Below are 23,842 nucleotides of genomic sequence, written 5' to 3' on the forward strand. Positions count from 1 at the left end.
AAACATATCAGAAAAACACATGTCCAAAACTGTTGAAATAAGTGTGAGATCATACAAATAAATAAATATAAAAAAGAAGTTACAGGAGAGCGAGTTGAGGTACCTGAGGAGGAAAATTGCCTCTCTGGCATCAATGTCCAGCGCAGACTTGGGTCTGAACTCTATAACATTATCTATGATACAAAAACATCATGAAAAAAGATCTGAAAGCAGCATTGTGAATATAACATTCTCCCAAAACAAAGCAAGTTAATCTATATGTTTTTTTTCTTGTTTGATTGTTTTTGCCATTTTAAATTTTTTTATAATTTTTGTCTATTTGTTAAAACTGGTAAAATCTATAAAACAGGAAATTTGAAGTCATGCTTTTTTTGTTTGTTTACCTCTAAAATTTTGTTCTACCATTCTGAATGAAGCCCTTTTTAACAGATTAAGTTTTAAAATTATGTACAGTACACAAGTGTTTCAGCTGATTCGCAGTTACATAAGCCCACTCCTCTGTCATATATTCCCCTCTGATAATATGCAACGGAGGTATTAACCAGCAGCAATCTAATCCCTGAGTGTACGGATGTTTGCGTGTGATTTAATACTGAACATACATATCGTTTGTAGAGCAAGGCAAACTGAACATGAGTACACGGGCTCACACATGTGTACGTGCTCGGCGACCACACATGCACGAAGCATAAGATCCACAGGCCCGTTGAGGGCACACGAAGTGTAGCAGTGGGGCATGACGTGCTGACTCTCATGTCTGCTGCATTACCTAATGTGAAAGACTTGCTGAGGTTTGGGCTGGCAGGGTCAGCAGGTGTTGTCTGGGCTTCCTCAGCTGCCTGAGAAGACAGAGGTGCCGAATGCAGGCTGAAAACAAGAAAGACAAAACTATTGGAGAAGACAGTAGACACCATCATAGTAAATACTGACAAAAATATATGGATCATATCCAAACCCCCAACAAATTTTTATTTGTATATATATATATATATATATATATATATATATATATATATATATATATATATATATATATATATATATATATATATACACACATACATACATGCATACACACACACTTTTTTCTGTAAAAGTCTTTACTGTCACATATGAACAATTTAATGGCCTTATATAAATGTCTCATTTAATGTTTTGTTCCGTACTGAACAGGAACGAGAAAATGATCATAATCATCAGAATCCTTACAAAATTAAAGTCTTCCTCATTCTTAAAATATGCAGACTCCTGGTCAAATAACAAAGCTCTTTGTTTTGGCCCACACACAGCAGCTGACACCGAACACAATCACAGCCCAACGTCAGCACCGCTCCACACTTACAGACTTCATCAGACCTGCTGGAGCTTTTCAGTGTACTGTATTTAACCCATTTGCTTTTACAACATCTACATACACATGTTTGCCATCGTTTCCTGACCTACATTTAAACACCAATCAATAACTTCTGCCCCTTCGCAGTTAACAGCAATGAAATAAACATAACAATAAATAAATAAAACAAACGACCCCAGAACAAATGAAACAGATGTTGGCGCCAATGCCAAAGCTTTTAATAACCCGCATTTATTGTGTTTTCTAGGGTGGCACACAAAGGCTTATTGTGTAAGGCATTGTGCTGAACACACAGGCAGTGTATAAAGTGTGCCACAGGGCTGTTTGCCCACTCGCTGCATCAGTACTAGACTGAGAGCATTTGTGCACAAGATCATCTATAGAGACATATACAAACACAAGACTCTTTAAGGGCTTTTTGGCATGGGCTACAAGCTCAGGTGGACCAAAACCGGACGTTCATCAAATATACCTGGATATCAGTGAGACGCCATCCTGCACTTTCCCCATAGTGATGCTCGTCTCAGAAAATGCTTCCCTCCAGAACTGGTGCGATAATAACAGGTCCCAGCTTAACCTACAGACGACAGTAATACGGGAGATTCACGGATGAAGCTACGCAGTGCTAATGTTATGTGACAGGTTCGATGGTGTGGAAGCAATGAATGCTTTTATGGCAGGTCACATCACTCATGGTCTCCGAGCAAAAGTCTGAGACTACGATTTGCATAATTTATTTGAAATGAAAGAACCGAGAAGATTATCTGGTGTCAGCCAAACTCATATTCATAAGTAATGAGTGGCTGTCATTCAAAAAGAGAAATAACAGTCTCCTGACAAAAATTCTGAAAAAATATTGGATTAACAATTAATTAACTACGAGGAGAAACTGAGTGATATAAATGTTTTACCTTTTCACAGGGTCCTTCTGAAGCAAACCCGTTACTAGGCTCTCAAACTCCAGACTGGGCCTTGAGAAAACAGGTTCTTAAAAAAATATGTTATTAAATGTTTAATAAAGGAACACTTAAAAACAGTACGATGCCTTTAAGCTGTAGAGTCAAACCTTTTTGTCTTAGGGGTGGAGGATCTTCATTTAAAATGAGATCAACTAGACCAGTCATACTCTCAGAGACAAAAGGTGATTTTCCTAGGAAACAAAAAAGACAGAGAATTCAAATTAAAAACGAACATGAATCTGACCAGAAAGAATAAACTGCGGATTAAACTGAAATGTGTAACCTGTGAACATCTCATATAGGACGCAGCCCAACGCCCACAGGTCACTGCAGACACTGGTGTCTGCTCCTCTCAACACCTCAGGAGCGCAATACACAGGAGAACCTGCCCAAACAACATCTTATGAGCGTATAGTCAAGACATTACAGCCTATCTGAAACCTTAACAGAAGATCTGGAACACATTAAACAGATGACCGATAGAAAGTAATAAATCTTGCTAACCTTTAATCCTGTTCTTGATGTCTCGAGGAGAGATGATGCTTTCTTTGCTGTCTCCAGCTCCCGTCTCCTCTGCCATCACAAGAGAGAAGAACTCCTCTAGACTTTCTCCTTGAGCTTTGGCCAGGCAGAAATTAGAGTACTTCAGAGTTCCCGGTCCATCCAACAAAATCTGTGTGAATATACATTAGCTGAGCTTTAAAAAAAAAAAACACTAAGTGGTAAAAAAAAAAAAAAAAACTAGCAGCATAACCAAACTTTGTCCTCACATGCGGTTTGGTGTTCGTTTAAATAACAAAGAGTAGGTGTTATGTGTAGTACTTTTGATTGTAGGAAATCAAACAAACATTCTGCTAAACGATTGATTGAGTTATTGTTGTTTGCTAATTTCTGTAATCTAACGTGATTGACAGGTTGCTGAAGAGAGGGAAGATTGTTGCTAAATACTTTGATTAAAGAATATACGAGGAAAAACACACAAGCGATGTTATACTATGTTTAGGATGTAATGTGACCTTATACATACACTAACCCAGGATGAACATATATGGCAATGGATCACCTAACAGCTGCGACACTTATACCTTCGCAGGGGTGAGATCCGAGATAACAATGCCAGAGTCGTGGATGTATTTAAGACCGTTAATCAGGTCAATGGCAAACTCTCGCACTACTTCCTCTGACAGGCATTCATCTTGAGCGATCAGTGCTGCCAAGGATCCACCTAGAAAAAAAAAAGAATTGCAACAAAAGGTAAAACCAAAACATAAGCATTAGATTTCAGCAGACAGAACACAGATAAATATTTATTACAATTCTACACATTGTTGGTATGACAAATCATATTAGTAATATTTTGGATTGTATACTACTGTATGTATACTACTACGATAAACTCGAATCTCACCTGTGCACATCTCTACCACTAGCCACAAATGGTTGCTGGTCTCATACCATTCATAAAAAGACACCACATTGTCGTGCTTAACGTCATGAGCAAGTCTCACCTGTGGAGATAATGTGACATTTATCAAACACGGGAGTGCTGTGTAAGGTAAACACTTTAAAGTGCACGCAAAACATTGCTCGAAACAAACAGCTTAACAATTGTACGCACATGGTTCGTGAGTTCGGGTCTCTTTGATTTGTCACTGCAGATGATGGCCACAAAATGTATGCTGCCTTTTCTTCTTCCCTTATAAACCACGGATCTGCTACCTCTCCCGATCTCTTCGTACAAAATAAAGTTCTCCATCTATGCAGTGATGAAACGCAGGGACGTTAAAGCCACAACAAACACCTAAAACGCATGCCAGTTTTGGAATTTAGTCATTTCAGATGAAGAAACACACCTGAGACTCACGTGAGACTGAGAGCTCGAGCTCGCCGGTAGCTTACGTATTAACGCAACTTCCTGAACACAGACTCACTATAACGGTTCAGTATTACAGACACGGATAGATTAACACCATATCTGAAATATTTAAACGTTATATTGTGCTTAAAAAAGGGGTAATTATCTTTTGTATAAGTTTCCTTTCGCGCGGCAGACAACTGACAAACGGACACAAAATTAGAAGCGCAACCAACTCGCATGAGGGGACGTAACCTTAGCCATAAAAACAAACTGTTTTAAAATCGCAATTTTAATTACAATTGTATAATATAAAAGCATTTTACGTATACTATATATTTATATTTTAAATATGAAATATCCACGTGCTTCTTTCTCATCAATTTTGAACTTTGTAGTATCCATGCACCCCTTCCGTTGGAAGGTCCCTCGTTGCTAGGATACAGAAGAGGACGCATTGTTGAGTTCAGGAAACAGGTTTCACTGAGCATGCGCAGCGGGAGGACTAGCCATTGGTTGAACACCAGAATTTTAACCTGTTATATACACCTGCTTTTTATGTGATATTGAAAAATGAATGCGTGAACAGTAGACGTAAATGTGCATTAATGATATTACGAAAGCTTATTTGACTTGATCATTTTACATTTTATTTTATTTTGTATTTTGGCAAATGTAACCTATTTTTAAAAGTTTAATTGAATGCCCACTATTTTATGATAAAGACAATGAGGTGACAGTCAAATACGCCGCGTTCAACGTTTTTAGTTGTGAAAGAGTTGCAAAAGCAACAGAGGGGATGGGGAGTGGCGTCACGGTCAGAGAGAGAGAGAGAGAGAGAAGAGAAAGAGAGAGAGAGAGTCTGGGGCGGAGATCGTGTAGCGTGTGATACCGGCTTTTCGGAGATTCTGGACATCATAGCGTCTTTAGCATTGGGACGAGTTAATCTTCTTTATTCGTCCTTTTTTTTCCTCCAGAGCTTGAGGTGAATTACAGATGCTCAGATCCCCCGAAGAACAAAAATACCAAACTGGGCAGGATCGCTGTGCTACTTTTCATACAGCAGCAGGTCTTTTTGAAACGGAGCCGGGGCTCACTGGCTTTGTTTTCGGATAATTACGAAATAATGTCGTATGAAGTCTATCAGTTGAATAACCTACCGAATAATTAGTTTTAAAACTACCTGGTTTCGAAAAACGAGATTGTCTTCAACGACTTTAACGACTTTTCGAAGTAAACCTGCATCTGATCTGGACTTATTAAGGCTTAAAGGACAACCTTCGTCTTATGGTAAGATATAACGCATCCATATATCCTACACAAACGCCTTTGATAAATACAGTGTGTTTAGCTATCGCAAATGACCGGCATTGTGTATTAAGGCTGTCCGATATCCTACACTCCCTGGCTGTGTCCCAAAATCTAGTGAGCTGCCTAGCTAGCCAGCTGACCGAAACTTGGCTAATGATTTCCAAGCGTGTCGCCCTCGTTCGTGATGCCGGCTCGTTTAGGTTTTTTGACACATCCTTAACTCTAAACGTTGTTTGGCGCACCTTTCAGCTGACAGGGAAGAAGAGAAAAAGAAACCCTTTAAGCTGCCTTGCTCCTTCCTCTCTTGAGAAACATTGGCCTTTTTACTTGACTTCAAGCCAAACTACAAACTTAAGCGAGCCACTTTTAATAAGCTCATGCTACAATCCGAGCAGGTCGTGGAATCCGATTAAACGAGTCTAATTTCTTTAATACTTTGAAGATTTGATTTCATTCATAGAGGAAACCCATGGTGAAACCGTGACCGTGTCTGACCTTTCGAGTACAGCAATAGCTGTCCAAATTTGCTTTAAAATTACATTAAACCTCATCAGATGGAAAACGCGCACTTCTAAAACTAAAATTAGTTGTTCTGGGTGGTGCAGTGAAGCAAATGACAAGTGATACCCCATATAAGCGGATGGGATAAAGTTCATGACCCCTTCATCCTACTATTTTAGTGATGATATCACAAGTCATGTGCCCATCAAGAGGACTGTGTTACTGCCCATGCAAAAATAAACATGATGAAATGCAAGGCATCAAACGCTGTTTTACTGTATGATCATAAATATAAATATTTCCAAAAGTATTATACAGTGACGTGCTGCTTAATGTTTATTTTCAAGTCGGTGATCCAGAACCATTTAATGTCGCGTTGGAGGAATTCCTATGTTAACAGCTGAGTGTGTAGTGAATAATCGACTGAAAACACGTTGCTCCGTCTCATAAAACGTCACTGCTTTCACAGCTGACTGTATCTCAGATCAGATTTGATCCGTGTCATGTTTGTGCTAACCTTCAGAAAACCACTGTTTACGGTTTGTTCTGAGGGTCGCGTAGAAAGCTGAGGTGAAACGGAAAGTGCGTGATCTCTATGCCAAGCGCGGATTACATTCTCTCCTAATGACTTTTTATCGCATCGTAGGCCCAAATATGCGAATGTATCGCTTTGTTTTATAGTCGTATGAGTCTCAGACAGCTGGCTCTTCCCTAGAGACCAAGAAAGCATCTGTAGAGAGACATACGAGTGTACGCTGTCCTCCAGGGTTATTTGTTTCTGCATGTGTGGTTTGCTTTCACGAGCACGTGTGCTTGAGTTCATGCTGTAACAGACGAGATAGCTTGTTACGCTCAGTCATACGTACTCTGTCACGGAGACTCTTTCGCTCACAATAACTACATCTGCCCTTTCTATACCTTTTCTGCATTTCTGGTATAATAATATGATCTTAGCCCCCGTCTTCTCAGACTTAGTATTTATGTTTTTTACAATGATGTTAATAAAAAATTCTAGTGATTCACAGGCCAAAATGTATTTGTTTTTACCAATAATAAATGTATTATTGGAGAACAGAATTATCCATAACCTATTTTATAGATAATCATGTACTTTTTTTTTTATGATGAGCTGCTTTTTAATAATATAAGCGATGTAAGTGATGGCCCAGGTAATGCCCTGTCTGCTCCGAGAGCACTGAGAGGTGAAAGGCCACAGCCTTCAAATGCACTCAATTGATTTTTCTTAAAGAGTTTATCTGGAGGTTCATTGTCTCTTGATTGCGGTCTCATGAAGGGCACACGTTATCTCTGAAGAAACTCCGCTCTTTCTTTTGCTCATCATTGTGATTTGTGTCATTGTGATCTTAATCTAAAGGGAATTGAGCTTCCTGAGTAACTCAGTGTGCACTTAGACCTTCTCCGTGCCTGCTGTATTTGCCGTCTCTATCAGTCGCCTGACAGCACACAGATTAAATGCAGGATATTGTATTTGGGTTAGTATGTGTAATCTTATATTTGTGACATGTCATGCTATATTTCAGGTATCAGCGTCACAGTTAGTCTGATAGTCGGTAGTTATTAAAATTGTATTCATCTGCACGCTCATGCACCAGACCTTGGTTTGATGGAATTTGCGCTTTATGAAAGAAGCTGAATAAACTAAGTAAAGCCATAGCAACACGGTAAAAATACAGTCTTGTGCTATTAATAGAGCTTACTTCCTGTTCCTGTTCCGTTACTTCTCGGATGATTTAAAGTTTTAGCTGAATAAGCTTAGACCACTCCCATAAAAACCTCCATGCAAAGGTTTGGAGAAGTTATTATTATTACTGTTTGTTTTTTTTAATCTATATATCTGTGTGTGTGTGTGTGTGTGTGTGTGTATATATATATATGTCAATGTCAATGCTTATCTTTTATATTTCCTTTAATCACACAGATTGAACTAAAGAGTGATTTCAAACTGATGGATGTTCACAGATGATAATAGATCCATTATATCTGCGAGACCGTAGAGATAAATGCTGAATAAATCAGGAATTTGTTTAGTCAAGTATCCAACTGCGGTCCCTTACAGTGGTCTCCTAGCAACCGTAATCCAATCAGAATATTTATTTATTTTTCTGTAATAACGCGAGGCCTCCTCGTGTTTGCACCGTGTGCCCCGCGTTCTGGAAATAATCACAGATCTGCGGTAAAGAGACTGGTTGAGCCTCTGTTTACCGTACCCAATGTTTTCTGAAGATCCGCTTTTGTGTTCAAGCTCCGCTTCACTGTGGATACATTCCCAATCACAGAAACCTGACAAAAATGACCTAACACAGAGTTCACAGCAGTTGGGAAATACAAGGCCTGAGTGGAAGCCAACAAAGGCTTGAGGAGGAAAGCTGAATTTTGCAAATATTTTCCACATAATTTGCTTGTTGAACCGGCATGCTCGGCAAATTAAGCGGCAAAATGACAAGTTAAGATAGCGAGGAGGAAAATTGTTGCGATAGAGTGTAATATGCTACAGCGAGCCTTTATCTAATATTCTTAAAGAGTGTTCCTTTGTGTCGAGTGAGAGGGTGTGGAGGGGGTAGGGCTTTAGCCCCTGCCCCGTGGCCCCCCGCATGGCCCCTGCCTAAAGATGTTCCCAGAAACCTAAGAGGAGGAGACTGCTTATCCAAGACAGGGTCTGAGTAGTAAGTTTAGACTCTCTCACTTGTTAAACTTTGTTGGAACATTAAAGCTTTCATAGCATTATGGATAAATGAACCGTTGATTCTGCTGTGAACTGAGAAGTTACTTTATTAATAGTTTATGGACATCTTTCTGCACATGGCTGGTGGATAATGTGTTGTTAGGTCACATGATATTCCCGAAACAGCCTTTTAGCTGGACTGTCGGGCAGATTATTGATTGCTGCTTGAGTTTCAGCTAAATTGATGAAAATTGAATATCGCTGCACTCATTCTAAAAAAAAAAAAACAATTGTATTTATTCAAAATATTTTTACATAATTTAATACGTTTTAAACTTTTTTTTAAAGAGTTGAAATATTTAATAAAATTATGTATACATTAAAAATTTTAATAAAAGGAAAATTGTTAGGACAAGGCAGAACGATTTACAGTGCATTACTATAATATTTCACATATTATATAATATAATATTATTATATTATTTATTTTTAAGGTGAAATATCTGGTGATTTTCTATAGTATGCATTTTACAAAAAATAGATTTTATGGTGAAATATGAATCAGACGTGTTTTTTGGGGAATCACAAAAATATCATTAATATATAACCGTTTAGTGAATTAAAGGTATATTCTTTGCTTTTAAACACATTGTGTTGCAGGCAGAATTAGAGGTTGTTGTGTAGTCAACATATTTTTCTTAATCCAACATATGTTTAGTCATCAGACGTGAGACTCCAGGGAATGTTTTCTGAATTGGGATGAGACTCGGAAACCCTGGAAGCCTGTATATTTTTCATAAAAACAATCTATCCGACCGAATTTTAGTGTAGGCTTCTGGTTGCCACGGGAACTAAAACTCTCACTCATCACACCTGCATGTGGCGTCGTTTCTGATCTGTGTTCCTGTTGAGTCAGCGGGTGTTTTGTTTGGAGTATACACTGCTTTTTATATATCAAAAAATTGTACGTTTTTCATTTGCCTGCAACTGATCTTAAAAGCTGGGCTTTATAGACAGATGAGAGGTTAAAAGCGTCACGTAACCCCTTTAGAACATGAGACGGGTCCGGGCCGCGGGGTGTGGAAGAATGGTGTTGAATGGAGACCAAACCATTGAGCAACCTCAGTGGAGCTGTGGTGAATATAATCCATTACTCACACAATAACATCATGTGATAAGCATAAATGTTTGCTGAAAGATGACAATGAGATTTTCTAATAGAAATGCTGGTATTCAAGAGAGAAACTAAAAAGCATCATGATTCGGTGTACAGATTATGACTAAAAATGTGGGACATATTGCAGTATGTCAGACATGGATGAAAACAAAATGCATTTCTTATCACTACTGTGTAATCATGTTTAGATGAAAGTCATATTCTGTGTTCTCATTTAGGTTTAAGGTCAGTGGGCTAAGAGTTATCACAGCTTGTATCACGCCATTTTTTTTTTTTTTTTTTTCGGATTATAATCAGAATGTATTGGTATCCTTTGTTTTTACAAAGAATTTGGATGTTGAATCTTTAATAATATTTTATTTTGCTGTCACTTTTGATTTGTAAGATAAAATGCATTATTGATAAGACAGAATAAGTCCAATTTACCCAATATCTAATTTCATTTCAAATTATTACTAGAATGAAAAATGACACTTATTTTTAGATTCATATCAGTGTTAAAGGTGTCGCCTTATCGTTTGAAATAAAAGAGGTCTTTGTACCATTACAACACCATGCAATCCATCAAAACATTCTCCTAATAAATATGAAGCATTGGTTTTAATCGAGCACCAGAAATGCTTATTTGGATATTGTGTGATTTGTGAAATATATTTGCATATGACCGTCTTTAGAGCAAGACATCAACGATAGCAGCGATAGCCCTCTGTTCAGTTGCTTAATGGCTGATACTTGTCTACACAATATACAAACGTTGTAAAAGAAAATAAAACCCATTATAATCACTGATGCTGTCTACACTGTAGAAGATGTCACTAACACACTCTTATCTTATCTAAATGGAAGTGTGAAAGGATGCATCCTGGTTAAACGGCTCATTTGCATCTTTGTACAGACTTCAGAAGAGTCCCTGAAGAACGAGCTGATGGTTTATTTTGAAAAGCATTCCAGATTTTGTTGGAGGATTATATGTTTGTTTAGAGCATTTGACTGTAAACTAAACCGTAAATGAGGCACAACGTCCAATGTTTGTTTGAAAAAACGATATTAGTATTACCTGCTACATTTCAAACCTTAAAAATTTCATAACGCTTGAGTTTTATCATGTTCGTAAAAGAAAAATATAGTTTTCTCGGAAAAAGCCGAGCTCTTGGGGGCGTGCCTTGTGGGTGGAGCTAAAGAGTGACAAACACTTTTGGCGATTGCCAATAAAACGCAGACATTTGATGCCGTGTCACTTACGTCTGCAGTTCTGAATCATGACCCGGATGTTTTATAGCTGGGACTGCTCCATTTTTTTAGTATCAAACAATGTGCAAATCCCGCATCGAACCGGGTCTTATTTCTAAAATGTTTGTCAACAAACGCACATGTGAGACGGAAAAACAAAGGCCATCCGCTATTCGTGTAACCCTGGGTTTTTTTGGAAAGCTTAACAAGGTTACCTTTCCCTTACGACCCGAAACACACTTCTCCATTCATGCAACAACGACAAGTAAAGTGATTGGTTCCAAGCCCCAGACCTACCCTCTGTTAAGTGTCAACGTGACTCCATGTGGGAATGCCCTGTTAAGGCAAACGACATAATAGGAAATGTGCCCTTTCAGCAAGGGGTCTCTGTAAAAGTACATTGTGCATTGTGAAAGTTCAACTACACGGCATACAGGAAGTCCCCTCCACTGCGGAGTACAGCAGGAGCTTCTCTGAATGGTGTAACCACAGGGTGGTCCAGGCCATTGTTTAGTCCAAAATACAACAGCAAATCTTGATTAAGAAATTTTGGGAGGTGCAGTGAAGGATCATTCCTTATTATTAATGACTAAGTAGAAAAGAATTCCCGAAAACAAACCCTACATTTACAGCGTTGGTATTTAAGTGGATTTTCTTTTTAGTATTATAGTGGCAGAGGTTTGCTCAAAGGCTTTGAGCGCCGGTGCTTGCCCATGGCAGTTGATTTATTATGATGTAATGTCAGTCCATTCACAGTTTCTTGGAGTCGTTCGTGATTCTTTGAAACCGTTGCCGTCAGCGTGATTAGGCAATGCCTCTTTGTGAAAGTGTAATCGCTTGAAGACAGACACTTTATAGCCTGTAAGGGGTTGGAATGAACAAGCAGAATCCTGTTGCTGCAGGCACAAAAAACAAAAATGGTTTTGCAATCCTGCATTTTGTTTTGCTTCGCGTTGGATTTTAAGGCGAACGTAATTTGCTCGTGTCGAGACGGGTTTGTTTGCAGATCGCATTCACGTGTTTTAAAGGCGAGGAGTATACATGTGACCACAACACAAGACCTGCCTCAGGCTGATGATGTCATGACGATGGTCCTGATGATTCTGTGTGCTCTTAAAAGAATGTTATATTGCGGGGGGGTTTAGTTTTATTATTAGGGTCAGGTTTAGGAGTAAGTATTATTGCCAATGTGTTAAAACACTAATATGCATTTACTTTATCTTCTGCACACGCATGGCGGGGAGGAGTTGGAAAGTCAAAAGTACCATTGTTGATCTGTATTTTATTGCAGAAACTGAGCAGGCGTTTATTTAAAATCATGATAGTTGTCGGTGGTGAACACTAATTCATTCAATAGTTTGAGTGCAATTTTGCCTCTTAGTGAAATTTGGCATTGGATATACTGAATTTTCTTTATTTAATTTTAATAACATTTTTATTAATTAATTTATGTATTTTTTCAATTTCTTTACAGTTGTGTCAAACACACAACCTCTCTCTCACTCTCTCTTTTCTTCTCACTCTATCTCTTTCCCTCTCTTTCTCTCTATTTCTTTCTTAGTTTACTTTAAATTGGTTTAGTTGAAATGTATCATATGATGTATGAAATTGTTATTAGAAATAACACTAGGCTTGCTTCGGTAGACGGTGTTGGCAGTGATATCGGTGTTAAGTCACTTGCCCACCTTGACACCATCCCACACCATCCTTTACATTTTTTTTTTATAAATAAAAATAATTTAGTTAGGTGAGGAAAGAGACGATTAAAACTTAATGCATTAACAATAGTGACAGGTTCTCATTTCTCAATGCCGTTGTCCTTTAAGATCTATTCTAATATTCCTGGAATAAAAAACTGAATTCGTTGAAGACTACTTCAATAATAGAATATTACCTCTGATCTCAGCTTGCGTTACATTTGATTAGTGTGATGCTACTTGGACAGCTCAGTTCTCACTCACGCCAAGGTTTTACTGCCACCTTTAGATATTCAGAAGATAATTCGTTCATTTATTAACATATTAATCCTGCACTTGACCTTTGCACCAAGTTTGACCAACTCGTCAGAAGTCACACTGTTGATTTATAGAACTTTAAAAGTAATCGGTTTGGATTCGGAATGCTTGTCTGAATTAGGCAAGGCTCAAAAAAAAAGCCTAAATGAAGTCTAAATGATGCATCATCGTTAGGAAAGACTAGTTACGATTGTGGTTTTGTCATGTTCCTCGTAGCGTCATATTTCATATAAGCTCATAATTGGCAGCGATTAGAGAAAAGACTAAGAACGGACACCAGTGTCTTCTGTATGGAAAAATCTGCTCTTATGGGTGGTTTCCTGCCAGAAATGAAATCCATGAGTCACATTTGAATTCTTCCAGTCCTGCCTGAAACGAAACGTTATCGCACTTTTTTGGAATTGTGGAAAATATGTTTGCCAGAGACTTTAAGAAGTTGTAGAAGTCCTTCGAGTGTGCCTTATCTTTCAGATGCCAAAGATGAAAAAGTGACATTTTAAGGATAGGTATTCCAGGAGAAAATTCTGTCTTCCTTTAATATTTGTAAGCAGTGTTCGTCACCACTTACTTACGTTTGTATCCAAAAACTACTGAGACAATATCTCTTTTTACTGTTCCAGAGAAGTAGTCATACAGGTTTAGAAGGATATGAGGGTAGGTAAATGAATTTTTTTTTTTGGGTGAACTCTCTCTTTAACTAAAACATGTTCATTGAACTTAATGAACTTACAATTACTGTAAAGTCTAAGGTGCTCATGGTTTGTCTTTTTATTAAATCACCTAAATAAGTCGAAATAAATGTGTGCTGTTTGGGCCGTAAACTTGATCTATAAACTAGATTTTTTTTAGCTGTAGGTTTGTCTAGTAACGCATTATCAGTGCAATTCCTGTAGGTGGATTTTCACTGCCAGCTTCTAAAGCCACCTAGGTTTTCTCTCTCCTCCTCCTTCTATATATGTGTGTGTGTGTGTGTGTTGGCTCTGACATTAGGAGTGTGTGCCTGAACGTTCTAGACCATTCAAAGATGCATCAACAGACTGCATCATGCTTTTATTACACACATATCTGTTAAGTTAATTCACTGCTTTGACAGTGAATTGCTCTGTTTGTGGCCTTTGTTGACCATGGCTGCTATTGATTGCTTTATCGTACAAGCTCCGGCAGACATGGCAGTCCTAATGGCTTTGTCTGGCAGTCTGCTGGTTTGGGGTTAACTGCTGAAACCCAGTACAGCCGTAAATCAGGCCTGATTGAACGGAAGTTAGTGCTGAGTGCAGGCCGTTTTTATTCTTTATTAGCTAAATGAATTGATGTATTGATTTGGAGGCTTTTCTGGGGATCAGTGGTGTTTATTGCGCATCTCATGAGGTGGATACAGTTTTTAGTGGTTATGTTTATGCAGTTTTCAAGAAACGTTTAAAGGTGCTATGTGTAGGATTGACACAGAGTGGTCGAACTAGGTATTGCAGTGAGAATATCGGAGACGTTTAGTTTTGGGTTGTTGCACACGCAGGCACCTTTCATTTGCCAGCTCTATTAAATACGCTGTGTTTTCCACCAACTGGCAAACCGGGGTTCTGAAACGCGATTGGGTAAACTGGAAGTGGGCGGGTTACACAAACCAAAACAAGCTGACATTCCGGTCCAGAACGTACATTTTCAAAAGAGAACAACAGACTGTAGCATTGTTTTGTTTTTTCAGATTACTTGGCATGTTTTGTAAATATCTGCAAACACATTATATTATATACACATTATATTCCTTCTTCTCCAGATCCGTCCTATCAGAGATGCTCTTGATTTGCTGACGAAGAGCTAACGCATATCTGCCGGACAGCCTGCTGGATTGTTCTCTCTGGGCGCTGCCCTATGGCTCCTGGGGTTGACCTGTGAAAAGCAGCCAAGCTGGACACCGCGGTATCGCCCCCCACTGCCACAGCCTCAGCCCTGCCCGTCCCGTTCTCCCCCCGGAGCCCTCATCCTCACTGCCAGGACCTCTGGAACCCGCCCACCGCCGCTCCAGACCACCAGGAGGAGCAGTATGTAAGCGAAGCCACTGCCAGTGACGCTTTCAGGATTCGCAGAGATGCAGAAACTATCACAGGTACGAGTCTGTTCAGGGACTGTCAAACCGCATGGGTTTAACTGTGGGTTTCTGAAGCTACAAGAAAACTAAATCTTTTGCACAAGAAAAAATATTCTTAGAGTTTTGCTAAATTTTTGTTGAACCGCTGACGTTACTACCTTTCCGGGCCTTGAACGCGTCAGTAGCATTGCTGTCTGTAAAGGATCAGAAAGCTCACAAGAAAGATCTTAGGGTTTGAAGCAATATGAGGGTGAGTAATAATGACAGAATTTTTGATAAAACTATTTTACAGCTACATCTATTAGTTGCTCATTAGCATGTTACTAAAATATTCGCCATTCATTAGTGATAATTAAACACATATTAATGCATGACCAAAAATGAAAATGTTCTCATATTCTCTCTCTCTCTCTCTCGAGGTGTTCTGTACCTGTATGAACAAAGTTCATGTATTCTAAAGAATGTTAGTAACCAAACGGTTGCTTCCATAGTATGAAAATAAATACTATGGAAGTTAACAACTGCCTGCAAGTGTTTGGTGAGGAGCCAAATATTTGGCCTGTTTATGGAATAAGACCATTTTTGCATAAATGTCCCCGTATAGATTAGTTACAAACACACACACACACTCACAAATACACATTGTCTTACTGAAAAGGAACCGGTTGCTTCTAATAAGCCTTTCTTAAAGACTAAGTGACTCCTGGAGTTTTTTCAGCATGAGTAATGCTGTACGGACAGCTCACACACACACACACACACACACACAGCTCTATTATTTATGAAACTAGGCCACTTCAAGAGTCATAAAGTTTATTATCTGTGCTGTGCCTGGGCTGTGCTGTTGTTAGTGTCACATTTCTCTGTCGTCAGTGCTGGATGCTGTTCTTATCATCTTAATTATTATTATTATGCGACACATTCAACCGGTCTGGGTCAGCAGTAAAAGACTCAAACATTTTTTCCTTTTTATCTTTTGGCCATACGTTTGGAAAGAGCTCTCTCTCACTTTTCCACTTTGAGTGTTAAAAATAGCTGTTGTCTGGCTGGAATTGTGGCTCTTTGTTCCAGTTCTGTAGAGGTGCTCAGGTCTAGCATTTAGAGTTCAGTAATAATATGTAGACCGTTCTGGATCCACTTTGTCGATACTGACATTTTAAAACTGTAACAATACCAGCTTTTTCAGATGTACCACTCTAGCCGATTGATTGCAGGAAAGCAATGGCCAAGTTACCCAACGTTCACTCGCTTGAGTTCTGCACCTTTCATAAAACCCGACAAAGTACGAACACGCTGTTTAGATTTAGCATTTTGACATTTTTTACAGCTGTATTTCAATTAGGGATTGAATCCAAACTTGCTTGATAACGTGACAAAAAGAAATCTGGTAGATTTGTGCATGGAGTGTAAATGCAGACTTCTCGTTAATTCTAAATAATATTTCATACTTTTTAAAGTCAAGATTGCTTTGAAGACTAAATGTCATTTGTAATTATTTTTGCCATGAGATTTATAAATGTATAACAATATGACGTATAAATAAGTTTTTTTTTTTTTTTTCAAGTAGAGAATTTTGTAAAATTAAAGGTTAAAATCGACAAATGACCCCAATTTTTTAATTAGTTTTCCCTTTTTTAGATGTAATAAAAAAACCTCAATACAAACATGTAAATTGCACATGTCTGTGCACTAATGTATGTATGCACTGTGGATACGGGCAGTGCATTAGAGTAGGACTTGCACATCCAACCGCTTTCATTCCATTCACTGGAGAAAAAATACTTTACACCAAATTAACGTAATTGGCAAGTGTAACCGAATTTTTGGCACCGGCTTTAGGCTGTCGTAGATTTTCCTGTTGCCTCCTGGAGGCCTCGACAAAGAGGCTCTCATGAATTTTCTCTGCTCGTCTTTGAGGGTTCGTAGTTGTGTAACCCCATTGTAATTACGCCTGATGAGACTTTAGACCGAAGATGACTGGTTTTGGTCACTTCCGTCGGTTTACAATGTCCTTAGAGAGGAAGAGAGGGTGGGAAAGGGACCTCGAATCGGTTACTGTTTTTAAACGAAAACAAGTTGGATGTTTTGTAATGAGTTGTACCGGTCGTATTTGTTTTAGTTGATCCCACAGTTCAGTCATTTACTGCGAAAGCATCTTTTCTAGAAGAAATAAGCCTTTAGGTGTCTGCTGGTAGATCGTAATATTGTGATGCTGTGATGCACAAGGATCATATGGGTATGTGTGTATGGGTTTGTTCAATAAATAATATTATAATAGTAATATTTTATGTAGACTTAATTATTTAGACATTTATTTGTCTATGACGTGAAAATAAATATCAGCTCATCAATATGAATTTTAGCATGCATCCCTTATGTTGACTGAAAGGGTTTTTTTGTGCATGAGTCTTATCTGAGGCGAATACTTGATCTCTAACCACTAACTACTGTTTGATATAAATCCGTTCGAGGTGTTCCTGAGATTTCCTCTGCTGTTATCACAGACTCTCGCCCTCAGTTGACTGAATTTGCATAGCGGAAATACTAGGCTGCCATTACCTCCTGCTCCCGACACATAGTCTTTAACGACACACTGAGAAGCTTCCTATGTACTTCCTTCTAAAAATGCACCAGATTTTAGATTCTTCCACCGTTTTACTGTTGTAGAGTTACATTGCATTTAATGTCCTTGGCATTAGTGGCTACGCTTTAGAGTTTGAACTCTAAATAAGCGTTTAAATTAAACGTGTATGTTAAACGCATAACAATAACAATATAAAGCGTTTCATACTGCTTGATGAGGCGATGCATTGCTTTGAGGAAATGTGTGAGTTTGGTGTGGTTTGGATTTCGTGACCAGCCCTTCCTCTACCCGAAGGACGCGGCGGACGGCATTGTGTTTTCTGCGTTTTGCTTTCACATGCAATAAGATATGTCGGTTAGAGCGCTGTAACGCTACGGGCAGCTCATTAGCATATGAAAAGCTTTAGGTCAGTAACCTCCTTTCCTTTAGCTGGCTGGACACAGTATCACGGGCACGCCGCCATCTAGTGGATGTCCAGTGGTAGTCGCATTGCATTTACGGCACTTCTTAAACGGTTGGCGTTTTACCTTTTGTTTGCTTGCTTTATTTAGTAGCGTGAGATGCAACAGTCAAACTTCTCTGAAGAGCAAGCTTATATTTTATCTCTGAGCTGGCTTGCATTTATGAACTTTGACACGTATGCATTAAAAAAAAGGTGGCAGTATTGAATTTGTAATGGAAGTTCAGCAAAACAGTAAAATTATGTGATATTTGTACGATTTTAAACTATATAAAATTTTTATATTTTTAAAAATATTTTAATATATGGAAATAGAATTTTTTTTTTTTTTTTTTTTTTTTTTGGTTTTGGATTTTTTTTTTTTTTTTTTTTTTTTTTTTTTTTTTTACACCAGAAATCAACACTGATTTAAACACATATGTGTATGTCCTATTATGTGTACAACTGCGAGATGTTGTGGCATTAAATGAACCTGTCAAGTCTGCACTTTGCTCTATAGCACCATCATTAGTGTTGCAACGAAACATTTCGCATTATGATCAGGGGCAGACGCCAATTATTCTGCCCATGGCCGGTTTTTTGGTGTCCATTACAGTTTGTCTGCTTGTTAATTTACAGTAGTCTTTAAATGTATGTACTGTCCTCAGAAACAGGTCAACTGGGTCAAGTCAACGCTCGCTCTCAATCTAGGTCAAGTTTAAGGGTTAATACAGTTGTATAGTCAGCTCCGGTTTAGATATATAGTCGCTGAGGTCGCTGACTGTTCTGACTCACAGAAAAAAATTACATCAGAATTCCCAAAACAGAGATAATGTTTGGCTGTTTTCATTGCCGTGGTAACATACCACTGTTTGCGTGGTTTGGCAAAGCTGTGCAAATGTAATTTTTTGATCATTTATTTAGTTTTATTTTGGCTTTTTAGGCTTAATTTACAAGAAAGAAGAAGAAGAAGAAAATGGGATGTAAGCCAGGATGAATTCGATATTGTTTCCTGCGTACTAACAGCTCAGTTGTTTGCAAGTACTTTTGTGCCTGGCTGTTTTATTGGCAAATCATCAAAATGTTTTATAGATTTACAGTGAGAGACTTCATTTCGGCAGCTGTCGTCTGCCGTCTGATTGGCTCTTACCCAAAGATCCCCATTCATCTCCTTATGGCAGTCATCTGTGCGTGTGTTTCGATGCACGTTGGCGTTTTCCACATGTCTTCTCATGTTCTTACCGCTGAGTCATGAAAAAATGTTGTCCTCAAAAGAATAGGGAATGCATTGGGGTTTAATAACCCAGGTGCTTTAGGAAAATAGCCAAGCACTTCCAACCGTAATAGACTTGAAATTATATGATTTTATAGGCCGTTTTTTGACTTTGTTCATCCAGCTTGTAAATGCTGTCATCGGGCTTTATAGTTGCAATGAGGTGATAAGGTAATTAGTTTTGCTTGGGTGCATGTTCTCTATCAGGTAAATTTCTGAAATGTGTGTGTGTGTGTGTGTGTGCTTACCATCTGTCGACCAGTGCCACATGTGACACTAAAGCTCTTTTGAAATTACTCTGGATAAGAATGTTTACTGAACTATATTGACTGCAAAAAATATGTTGTTTAAAATTTGGTGTGTGTGTGTGCATGCGTGTTTATGTGTTTGTTTTTTCGGCTGTTCAAGAGTAGTCTCCAGTTTGTGGCCAAAAGCTTTACCCCTTTCTGAAATTCAGTTCTAACTAAAGTAGCAGCCAATGACATTAAAGCACCTTGACATTTTCTGTTTGACTTCTGCTTGTACAGAGAAAGAGGAAGAGAAATTCTAGTTTGTCTGCAAGATAATTTTCACTTACATAAAAGTATTATTATTATTATTATTATTATTATTATTATTATTATAAAATATATAATAAAATTAAATTAATAAAAACACTTTTATTTTTTTATTACCAGCATAACTATTTTGAGTAAAACATTTATTTAAATTTTTTTCAATAAATTTACGTTTTGTTAAATATTTCATTATATATTATATTATTTATATATTATTTGCAATTTGCCTAATAATAACTGTGTGTGTGTGTGTATGCTGTAGATTACCCTCTGTACTTGAAGCTTAAGTTGTTTGTCAGTAGTGTTCTTTATTAAAATATTTCAGTATTCCTTGTTCAAATATTTGTATCTTTAATTGAATATTATTTGAGCATTTTATTATTATAGTTATCATTATTATTGTACTTATCATTATTAATGTAATACATAGTCTTTTCTTCAGACTTAAGATTTAAATTACATTTTGTATGCTGAGTTTTTTAACTTTATTGCATTTTATTATTGTTATTATTTTTTTTATACTGCGTACATTCAACCATGTACCATTTTCGAGGTAGATGTTGCTTCTCTTTCTTTTCCTGTTACGCCCCCCCTGACATATTCAACAGCTGTTAAACCACTAGATTTATCCCCGAGCCAGTTCCCCTGAGGCCGTATAACTTCCTGCCTAACGCACGCCCCCCCTCCCAAAAACCCCTGATCCGCAGCCGTTTTGCATGAAGCGCTGTTAATAACATGTTTTTTAGCAACGAGAGAAAACTGATCCAGGGTCAGGAGGACAGGAACAATGAGCGCTGAAGCTGACTGGCCTGAGAGAAATTCGGTCTATGTTTAGTGGAGGGGCCATGTGACTGGTGTCATCAGCATGCCAGACATGGCTGGGCTGTGTCCGCGTTCGCTCACTGCCTCCTCCCTCGTTTTTCACTCTCCCTCTCTTCCTCCCATAACCGCTCGCTCGTTCTGTCGACGCCGCGTCTGATCCTGAAGAAGTGGAAAATGTAAGTTTGGGCGAGTGAACAGAAAGCCCGTGGCTGCAGCACCATGAGTGAGTACTTCTGTTCTTCACTGAACTTTTGCTCAATATCAGACTTTTTATCGACGGCGTCCGACTGTAAGCAGAGATTTCGTATAGATGACCTTCTGTGCTTCAGAGTTGAGGCTAAGTTGTTTGTCTTTGGGGTTCATTTAACTGGGAGATTGTAAGCTGTGTGTTTTTCTGTGTGTTCGTTTGTTTTTTTAGACGGTTTGTGCGTTTTTTATTTTTATTTTACTTTTAAAGATTTGCACGCATGAAGTGGGATTTGAAAAATTTGTGATTCAGAATCTATAACAAAACTTTGAATGAAACTACCACTTATTTCTGGTTTAAAAGAAAGTAATTAAAAAATATATGTTTTATATATATATATATATATATATATATATATATATATATATATATTTTTTTTTTTTTATCATAAGTTACACAACTTTATGCATGCAGCTTATATAGCAAATTACCTGATAATTTCATAATATTTGCTATTAAATATACACTGAGCGTGCATATAGGTATTGTTGTTTTCTTCCATTCAAAATGACAGAATACACAGGTCTTTTACTTTCTGTAAACCACATTGTTTGTTGCGTCTCTGTGATAGATCTTGTGCGTTCTGAGTGGGACAGAGGCTTTAATGGTGAAGGAGACTGGAAGGGCAGCATGATTCGGTCACTAGTGTTGTAAAATACAAGCCTGAAATAATCACTCACACATGTAGTCACTTTCCAAGGCAGATGGACACTTTGTTTCAACGCATCGCTGACCCCGAAAGAGGAGACCGGCGTAGGATGTGTATATATTTTCAGCAAACTAGGGTCGGAGACTATACAGTTTGTACGGTATAAAAATCACTACGCATGAAAGTATGAAAACCAACAGTGTGTGCTGAAATCAGGCGTTGAACAAAACAGAAAGCAAACAGTCACAAAGTCTGGCAGGTTTTGTTTTGACATGCTCTCAGATTTTTTTTGCCAGTTGGCAAATAGTGCTCTTTAGTCAAAGTTTAACCGAACGTAACCTTCACCCAATGCCTCGATACTAAAAGAATCAACATAATACACTTTTTCCCGCTCGCTTGTAAAGATGTGTTTTTTATCCTTAGTCTGTTGATGTCGCTGATATGTGATCGTGTCATTCTGTGTAATACAGAGTAAGTTTCCCTCTCAGGGGCCTCATGCTTTCCAGTGCAGAGTAGTGTAGAGTACAGCACAGTGCCTGAGCCCTATAGGACTATTAGGGAAGTTATTTACATTTATAGCATTTACATGTATGCATTTAACGCTTTTATCCAAAGTGACTTACGTTGCATTCAACTTCCAGTTTTACATTTTGTTAGCTCTTGCTTCCGCTGGGAATCGAACCCATGATTCTCTACTATTTGAGCAACAGGAAAGCGTATTAGTTAACCAGTTGTTAATCATATTAGTTAATCATAACCATTTGCCAACAAACTCTAAGAAAGACTTAATCATGTATCATGTTTCATGAAAAAAAAAAATAGATACTGCCCACAATCCTTGAGTGAGATCCTCCAATCAGAGAAGGCACTTAATGTTACATGGTTTAGTCCCATAAAGGATTGTCATTCAAAATAACGGAAAATAATTTTCCGTTATTTTTCCTGTGATACACAATGATTGTTTATTTGTTGTTTTTTACACCATTTGCTATGCTTCTTATGTGCTTATTTAGTTCTTATTTATTTATTTATGATATTTTTTTCTGGTTTTAATGCACATTCTTACTCAAAATCAGTTTTGGTTGGTTCGTTTTATGGCTTGGACTTATAACTCCCTTTTTAACTCCCTATAGACATAATTAATAGGAACAGTTCTGGAACACAGGCAGTTAAAATTGTTTAACACACACAGCTGAAACTGGTCTTTCAGTGTTTAAATATTCCCATAAGAATCTTGCCATTTTTGAAGATCTTTAACTGCATTCCCAAATAACTGTTGTTGTTTTTTTTCTTTACTTTATTTATCCATTAATCTACTGATTGACTGATCAGTACAATACAATAATGCTAAAAATAATAACAGTTGGCTACATTCACGCCGAGAGCCTTTAGATCTGAAGATCATGTTTTATAACAGGTGTCGATCTTATTCAGCCTCATTCCCACAATACCGTGTATGTAGTATTCAAGCTGCTACAGTCGGTCCAATGCAATAGTTGTGGATATCACCTTGATGAAAGAATACATCAAAATTGTGAGTTTTAGAACGCTTCGTTTTCATTTGTCACACACAACAAGGCCTATGTTTCTGTGCAAGGTCGTTGTGTTCGGAATGACTTAAATATCTGGTAGCGTGTGATCAGCAGTTTATAATTTACATTTTCGGCTAGCGCACGATGTCTAATGCTTTTAAAGGAGTCCTATAATCCTTTTTACTTTTTGAAATTCAATCCATTCGGGCATAAAAAAAAAGATCTACCAAGTTTCAAATGTCAAAGTCCGCTCCAAAGAAGATATTTAGTTGTTGTTCTTTTTCTTTTTTCCTTTTCAAAGAATCTCAATCTTTACCAGTCCAACATTGTCTCTTACTGGCAGAGAATGATTTATCCAACCAGAAATTAATCGAGGCTTTTGTTTCAGGCTGGAAAGAACGGTATTGTAATATTGTAAACGATGTAAAAAATAATGCATTTTTTGAACCACCAAGCAACGGAGCATGTTTTAGTACACCCCCCCCCAAAACTAAATGAACACTTTAGAAGGACCCTTTAAGAACTTGAGTAGTGTATTCTAGCTTCAAGCACTCAGATACTGAACTGT

At 37.9% G+C, this 23,842-nt stretch overlaps 2 protein-coding genes across 7 annotated transcripts in view; one reads left to right on the plus strand and one right to left on the minus strand.

Moving 5' to 3' along the window:
• ulk4 (unc-51 like kinase 4) overlaps positions 1 to 4,388 on the minus strand; it is a 136,488-nt gene extending 132,100 nt beyond the window's left edge. For 2 of the 3 annotated variants that reach the window (XM_043260591.1, XM_043260593.1), the window contains exons 1-11: positions 4,167 to 4,388; positions 3,932 to 4,069; positions 3,722 to 3,821; positions 3,399 to 3,538; positions 2,818 to 2,986; positions 2,597 to 2,698; positions 2,421 to 2,504; positions 2,266 to 2,341; positions 1,827 to 1,931; positions 770 to 867; positions 104 to 173 (exon numbers count right to left, since the gene is read on the minus strand). In XM_043260591.1, the coding sequence (XP_043116526.1) occupies positions 104 to 173; positions 770 to 867; positions 1,827 to 1,931; positions 2,266 to 2,341; positions 2,421 to 2,504; positions 2,597 to 2,698; positions 2,818 to 2,986; positions 3,399 to 3,538; positions 3,722 to 3,821; positions 3,932 to 4,069 (1,082 nt within the window). In that variant the 5' untranslated portion in view covers positions 4,167 to 4,388. The remainder of the gene's footprint in view (positions 1 to 103; positions 174 to 769; positions 868 to 1,826; positions 1,932 to 2,265; positions 2,342 to 2,420; positions 2,505 to 2,596; positions 2,699 to 2,817; positions 2,987 to 3,398; positions 3,539 to 3,721; positions 3,822 to 3,931; positions 4,070 to 4,166) is intronic. The other variant, XM_043260592.1, reaches the window with a different exon arrangement.
• A 10,590-nt stretch (positions 4,389 to 14,978) lies between these two features.
• Positions 14,979 to 23,842, plus strand: part of trak1a (trafficking protein, kinesin binding 1a) — a 35,231-nt gene continuing 26,367 nt past the window's right edge. For 2 of the 4 annotated variants that reach the window (XM_043260673.1, XM_043260672.1), the window contains exon 1: positions 20,912 to 21,069. In XM_043260673.1, the coding sequence (XP_043116608.1) occupies positions 21,066 to 21,069 (4 nt within the window). In that variant the 5' untranslated portion in view covers positions 20,912 to 21,065. Of the gene's footprint in view, positions 15,190 to 20,909; positions 21,070 to 23,842 lie in introns of those variants that run through there. The other 2 variants (XM_043260671.1, XM_043260668.1) reach the window with 2 other exon arrangements.

This window comes from Puntigrus tetrazona, chromosome 16 (genome assembly GCF_018831695.1).
Source record: "Puntigrus tetrazona isolate hp1 chromosome 16, ASM1883169v1, whole genome shotgun sequence".
In the NCBI taxonomy this organism is placed as follows: Eukaryota; Metazoa; Chordata; class Actinopteri; order Cypriniformes; family Cyprinidae; genus Puntigrus; species Puntigrus tetrazona.